Below are 7,582 nucleotides of genomic sequence, written 5' to 3'. Positions count from 1 at the left end.
GATATATATAATTTTATAATTATTTTAATTAATTTATAATTTTTAAAAATATAATAAAAAATTATAATTTTTAAATTCATAAATATTAAATTAAATTATAAATTAAAATATTTTTAATTATCGTATTTATTTCCAAACCGCACGTAATGCTGTGCTGCCTTGTTCCAAGGCCTCATTGGTTATCTTAATTAAAAAATTGATAAAATAAATATTTAATTATTATTTATCAGTTTGACAAATCGGCCCAATAAATGTTTTATTTTGTTGTTTCAAGTTTTCAACTAAAATTATTAAAATACACTAAAATTTTTATTTTTTTAAAATATATTATATTAAGTGAATATATTTTATTTACATAGTAAGAAAGTAAATCATAATAACCAATTTGTCGATATATAATTTAATGTCAAAAAAATTAAATCTTGAAATTAAATTTTTATTGTAATTTTAATATTTTAAAGTCACCAAAGTAAATTTTAATATTTTAGTAGCTGCTATTATATTAAAAAATAATAAAAAATGAGTATATATTATCGTAATTTCAGTATAGATTTAGAACTAACATCGTGATATTTTTTCTCCCTCATGAAGAGAACTTTCGTTTTATAATTCACTTGGATACTCTCTCTCATTTTCTCTCCGCTCTAGTTACACAGAATGCAACTATGAGAATTTGGTTTGGTTCTGAAACTTGACATCTCTTGTTTCAATACGAGGTAATTACTTAACAAATTAAACTCTTTTCTTTTATATACATTTAATTTGTGTATATAAACTTGTTCCTTCTTTTATTATTATTTTTATTATTATTATTCTCTAGTTAATTCATTCTTTGATTCCTATTATGTTTATCAATGGTTTCAGTTTCAGTTTTTCATTCACAGCACCACCACCACCAACAACAATAGAGGTAAGAGGAGAAAAGAAGTTGACAATAAATTTTGTTTTTTTCTAAGACCCTTTTGCCCACTTTGATCGATTTCTAGTTTCTACACTATACCCTTTTAAGGCTTAAATATACAATCCTTTTTTTAAAAAAAATATTTATTCCTTGCATGTTATTGCATTTCTTTTTCTGCAATCTGGAATGTTTGTAACTATTGTGTATTCTCTTGTTTTGTTTCAGAATTATATGTAGTTGTGTTAAAATTTTGAATGTTGAAGTTGATTTTGATGCCCATGTCCGCTAATTCAATAATTTCTTTACTTGGCTGCTAATTGTTTGATTCATACTTTTTGTGAAGAGAGTGTTACCTTGGATATCAAGATGATAATGGTGGTGATGATGATTTTTGCTATTTATTGTTGTTGTTAATGTTCTTCGTGTTTTGTGTAAAATCTTATTAATCAACGTTTATGAGTTGTTGATCTGGGTTTAAAACTGGATTTGGGTATATTGTGGCTTTTTGTGTGTGATTGGATTTTTCAGAATGTGGTTGCTTGATTGGTTTTTTCTGCAGAAATGTTCACGTCATTTGTTATTTTTTCCCCCTTTTTAACAGAGCAATGCAAGATTCAATTTTGATAGAAAATAAGATGGTATTGTATTTTCTACTTTTCTGTAGGGTTCTGCATATATTCGAAGTTTTACTGATTTAAAAATTATTGCTTCTCTTGTTTTTCTTCTCTAGGGATTTACTAATTCATGTTTAGATGTATGAATGAGGGTTTGACTTATACTATGGTACTGGCTCAGTTTATTTATCATCAATTATTAATTGTTCATACAATTTTTTTATGAGATGAGAGATGCTGATCTAGGTTTGAAACTCGATTTGGGTATGTTGCGGCTGTTGGGTGTGATTAGGTTTTTCAGGTTGTGGTTACTTAATTGGTTTTCTTTGCAGAATTGTTCACATCAATTTTTATCTTTTTCAATGGTATGCAAGAGTCAAATTTGAACAAAAGTAAGATCGCATTGCATTTTTTGTGATTATACATGGTTATGGATACCCTAAACCTTAAATTTTCAGAATCACTAAATTTATGTTTAAAGGTAAATATGAGGGTTTTACTTATACTATGGTATTGTCTTAATTTTGTTTATGCAAATCATTGGTTACGAAATCAATTAATTAGATGGATAAATGATTGATTATTGATTAAAATTTTGCATAATGTTTTACAAACTCTCTGTTTCTCTAAGCTAATTTTTTTTAAAAAAAATATTAACTGTCCAATATTAGCAGATGAAGGCTCTTTGCTTCGAGGATGACAACAAAGAAGGCACTGAAACGAAATCTTATTTGGATAACAAACGTAGAGACAGAAAAGAAGCTCCTCGAGTCGGAGATCAGTACCAGGCTGAGATTCCATCATTAATAACAGAGCCTCGTATTTGTCAATCAGTGAAAATTTCAAGAGATTCGGATAAGACAGAAGCTGTTTCATTGAAGTTAAGAATTCCTCTTATAAGGCCACATTGTAAACTTAAAAGCAGTTTTGAGATTTTAGAATCTGTCACTACTCCAAGGGGCTCAAATCTTCTACCTGGCTTGCTGAGTGCTCCATCTTGGACAGAGGTTGAGCGCAACAGTTTTCTCCTAGGCCTTTATGCCTTTGGGAAGAATCTTAATACTGTGAAGAGATTTGTTGGGAGCAAAAGTATGGGAGAAATACTCTCTTTCTACTATGGAAAGTTTCATAGGTCCGAAGGATATTGCCGATGGTCAAAGTGTCGGAAGTGGAGATCTAACAGACGTATATATGGCCAGAAAATATTCATAGGATGGAGGCAACAAGAGCTGGTATCGCGATTATCTTCCCAGGTGTCAAAGGAATGTCAGATCACTGTGGTTGAGGTATTTTTCTGTCATATATTTGATTGAATGTGAATATGTGATGATTAATTTTTGGCTTTGAACAAAACATATATGTGAATTTAACATTGCTCACTAATACTTAACTTGAGTGCCTCTGTTATTATTATAACTAGTTTTAGTTCTGGTTGTATACTATAGTATAAACATTTAGTAGTCGAGAAGAAAGCGGCGGAATCCGAATTTACATAGATGTTTATTTATTATTGCAGCTCACAGGAAAATTTGCTGAGGGTAAAATGCGATTTCAAGACTATCTTTTTGCTTTGAAGGATGCAGTTGGAATTGACCAGCTTGTAGCGGCAGTAGGTGTTGGCAAAGGAAAAAAAGATCTCACAGTTTCCAAGAAAACACAAATCAAGCACAACAATTCTGTTAAACAGAAGATACAGAAGGTGAAAAACTGTATTTCATCCACAGACATAGTTAAACTTCTTAAAGGAGGAGATCTAAAACTTAACAAAGATCGATCCAACAATCTCTTTTGGAAAGATGTTTGGCCTCGTCTTGTAGCAAAAGGATGGCACTCTGAACAGTATAAAGATGGTACTGTTTCTGGTTCGAGGCAATCTTCAGTTTTTCTTATTCCTGGTATCAAGAAATTTTCAAGGGCAAAACTTCAAAAAGGTAACCACTACTTTGACTGCATAAGTGATGTGTTGAAGAAAGTAGCGTCTGATCCAAGGATTCTTGAGATGGAAGCTCAAGCAAATGAGAAGAGTATAGCTAAGAAAAAATTAAAACAGGAAAAGCAAGCCTTAGATGGGAACTCAACGAAGCATCAAGTTTCACATCCTCGAACTCATAGCTCAAAGCGTCAAGATCCAATGAAATTCACAATTGTAGACACCACCATAGTTTCTGATTCGGACAAGCATAAGGGGAGAAAACCAAGAATCTCAACTTTTCGAACCTTGAGTATGTCTACCATCTCTAGCTACTCCAGTGGATCCGAACAAGGTGCATCTCATTCTCAAGAGATTGAAGATCAAGCCGAACAAACTAGCTCTTCAAACCTAGTCAAAGAATCCTCTGATAAAAGGGTGAAAATAGAGTCACCTGATTATACAGTCAACAACTATGAAGAACAAGAGCCTTCAAAGGAGATCAACAAGTACAGATTTGTCCAAAATGTGATATCAGATTGCTCAAAATATTCGCGTCCTATCGTGAAAAAGCCAAAGTTAGCAATGGCTAACCATGGAGAGTATAGCGATTGTACCGTAAGTACGGAGTCCTCGTCACAATCGTACCATTGTGGAGAATCGGAGAGCATTCCAGACATGATCAATGAAGGCAATGATGTTGAAAACCACAGAGTTAGAGAAATTTCTGGAGAAGAAACCAAAATCAAAACCAAGATGTTACTTGACTTGAATCTTCCTCTCATTGAACCTGATTTAGAAGTTAAAATTGAAGTTTCATCATCTATGATCATGCAACAAAACAATGATAACCAATGTGAAAATGTACCTTGCTTTCCATCTGAGATAACTCAAATCAATGAGATAGAGGAGTTTTCTGATGGCCACGAAGAGCAGAAACCAATCATTGTCAACCGGCGCCAGAGTACAAGGAATCGACCGTTGACTAGAAAAGCATTGGAAGCTCTGGAGTCCCGATTTGTCAACTCTAAGAGGAAGAGAAAGAACTTGGAATCTTCACAGAATAACTCAAAGTCTCAAGGTGATGATAGCATTGACAATCCTATGCCTTATATAGGAGTAGAGAAGGAAAATGTTATCAAGGAATATAGCAGTAGCATCAATTTGGGTAAGGAGGATATTTATGATATGTGAAAACTGAAAAATTTGGCATAGATTCATCTTTTGAAGATACATGTTTAAAAATGTTTTTTTATGTGAATTATATAAATGATTGATTTTATTGTTTCAAATGGATACAAAAGTATACAAGATCATCAAAGTCGTAGGTCACAATAAAATTGTAGCATACTTAGTTATTTAAATTTAATCATTTGGAGATTGACATCGTTTCTCCATGTTAGTGTGTTTTGGTGTTACATATAGTTTTGATATTGACCGGAATTTTTTTTGTAAAATAAACAAGCTATTCATAAATAAGTAAAGAAACTCTTATATTCAATATTGCATCTAAATTTAAATTAAATTTACATGACATTTTGTAACTCATTTTACTCATTTTTTACTCTATTAAATAAAGTAAAATCAAACATATACTTAGAATATCATTTGGAGAGAGATCAAAACTATTTCTTACCAAATTCAAAATCCATTATTCTTTTAAATCTTATATATTTGCACTTAAGAGTTTAAATAATAATAATAATAATAATAATAATAATATTGATAAATTTGTGAGGTTAATTTTTTTTTTGGGTCAAAGATTAATTCTTCTTATTTAATGAATGCATTCAAACTAATTTTTCATTTATTGCTGGGCCTTTAAACTAATTTTTTAAATTTTGGAACTCCAGACAAAAAATTATTTTTTCTATTACGGAAATATATATTCTTTTTCGTTTTTTAATGCTCCTAAATATAGGGGTATAAAATGATAGTATGTTACTACCCTTTTAGAGATTGGTTAGCAATATTTAAATTCACAAAATACTTTAAGGACATTTGACATATTTATAGTTATAAACATCATGTAAAAGTTGTGCGTGCTATCACCAACTACAAAATGCTATTTCGGTATATTAAGTGTGAGCTCTAATATTAAAAAATTAAAATGATAAATATATAAGTTGTTTTTTAAAAATATTTTTAAATATTCAATCAAATTTTTCATAACATAATATATAGTCAATTTTTTCATAAACATTAATGATCAAGCAATGTTGATTGTATATAGGATATAGACAAAATAAAATGATATGCAGTTAATAAATACTATGAAATATTTTATATTGATAATATATTAAAATTGATTTAAAACAATTTTTATTTAGAATTTAAAAGTATTATCTATTAAAAATGTATACATAAAAAATATTATATGCATACCAAAATTAGTCATCCTATATTTGTATATAAATATACTATTTTATCTATTTTAATATATATTTTATATTTTAATATTTATTTTATATGAGTGGCTGAATTGATAGCAAATTTTTATATATAAATAGTATAGTTGAATATTTAAGAAAAATACTAGATAAATAATAAGTTAATTTTTGTAATTAACGCTAATAAATTTTTTTTATTTTCTTCTTCTTATGTATCTCCTTTTTATTCTTAAACTAAAATTTTTGGTTATCGATTTTTAAATTATTGGACCAATTTGATTGAACTTAGTTATTAAAATGGCTTAGACACATAGTATTATTGAACATTTAATAGGGATAAAATATTTGAATTGAATTTTAAATTATTGTTTAATAAAGCTAATTAAGTTCATTTAACTTTTTACATATATACTTATTAGAGTTAAGTATTGAGCTGAAATAAAATGTTATGATTAGCATTTTGCTTGCATACCACACAGACACAAACCTTAAAAATGAAATTCAATTCTTTTGCTAGTAAGATTTTCTTCTTTCCCGAGTCAAATTTAATTAATTCAAAAATTGAGTCCCTAATCCAGAGTAACAAATGTGAGGAGAATTATTAAATAAGATTACCTCTTAATAGAAAGATACACGTATGATTCTACTGAAAAAAATGACTGTGGTTGATAATAAACCATTAATTAAATAATAAAAATCAATTAATATATCAACATACTGATTTTTTTTTTAAACACGTAAAATTCAGGAAGCCACTCTATATAATCAACTTGGTAAATATCTTGGAGAACCGTAACATTGCGCTAATTATTTTATTTTATTAATTTTTTTGACCTTTCACAGCATTTTTTAATCTGATAAGTCAAAGATTAATCCGTTACAAATTATGAATTTGAGTTCTATTTAAAAATATGTTGTTGGCCAATAAATTATTATATGTACAAAATAAAATTCTTTAACCACTCGACCAACCCATCTTAATTACGCTAATTATTTAAGTAAATGCTCCTAGATTGAAACATATGCTATATGTTTGTAGAAGAGATAATAAGTCAATTCTTGTGGGCTAACATAATATTTTAGTTGTAATAAATGGAGTAATTGTCAACAATATTCCAACTTTTACAATTATGTTCAGGCTTAATGAGGGACCAAATTCTTTAAAACTATTTCTATTGAACATTATTTACTATGTAGTCTAATTAAGCACATCTATGTGTTATTTAGGGTTGGCAAAAGTGATAAGAATTCAGTATATATTATATAACATTCAACATACAGTTACGGGTAAAAAAAAATAATCAATTACCAAATCAATTATTTATATAATTATATATTTAAAATATAAAATATATATTAAAATTAAATTAACTAACACATATTTTTATACACATAATAATCGATTTTTAGTGGACTAACCAATGCTGAACAGACAATAACAGAAGTTATTTAGAAAAATTAATATGTGTATCCTTGGACAACTCCATAAACAATTTATGAAAAATTCACAAGAAATGCCCATGGGAAAGAATAATCCATGGTTGTCACCAATGTTGGTTTTATCTATAGAGCTCGTTTGTCTATGTCAATTAGCAACCTTAACAAATAAAAAAAAATACAAAAATTAGAAAGCCTAATTAAAAATTCTGTATCCATGTGTAGGAGGGTATTGCAACAAGGGTTAAACAATAATTTAATAAAGGATAAACCACTAAAAATACACTTAAATTATTTTATTGTTGATAAAAATAGTCTTAATTTTTATTAT

The 7,582-nt window shown here is 28.5% G+C and overlaps 1 protein-coding gene across 2 annotated transcripts; it reads left to right on the top strand.

Annotated features, from left to right (window-relative positions):
- The first annotated feature begins 587 nt into the window (after nucleotides 1-587).
- On the top strand, nucleotides 588-4,663 carry LOC107476061 (uncharacterized). 2 transcript variants are annotated; one of them, XM_021135982.2, is made up of 4 exons: nucleotides 588-716; nucleotides 865-910; nucleotides 2,190-2,801; nucleotides 3,032-4,663. In XM_021135982.2, exons 3-4 carry the CDS (start codon nucleotides 2,190-2,192, stop codon nucleotides 4,616-4,618), a joined length of 2,199 nt encoding a protein of 732 aa, XP_020991641.1. In that variant the 5' UTR covers nucleotides 588-716; nucleotides 865-910; the 3' UTR covers nucleotides 4,619-4,663. The 2 variants fall into 2 exon arrangements, with proteins under 2 accessions (XP_020991641.1, XP_052113436.1); XM_052257476.1 differs by lacking the exons at nucleotides 588-716; nucleotides 865-910 and adding an exon at nucleotides 1,511-1,539 and having other exon boundaries at nucleotides 2,187-2,801.
- The last annotated feature ends 2,919 nt before the right edge of the window (nucleotides 4,664-7,582 follow it).

This window comes from Arachis duranensis, chromosome 2, assembly GCF_000817695.3.
Source record: "Arachis duranensis cultivar V14167 chromosome 2, aradu.V14167.gnm2.J7QH, whole genome shotgun sequence".
NCBI lineage: Eukaryota > Viridiplantae > Streptophyta > Magnoliopsida > Fabales > Fabaceae > Arachis > Arachis duranensis.
The sequence above is the reverse complement of the archived record's forward strand: the minus strand, read 5'-3'. Positions and strand labels throughout refer to the sequence as shown.

Coding starts and splice junctions, on each gene's coding strand:
- LOC107476061 (XM_052257476.1), top strand. Junction 2,802..3,031: donor GTCAGATCACTGTGGTTGAG/GTATTTTTCTGT, acceptor TTATTATTGCAG/CTCACAGGAAAATTTGCTGA.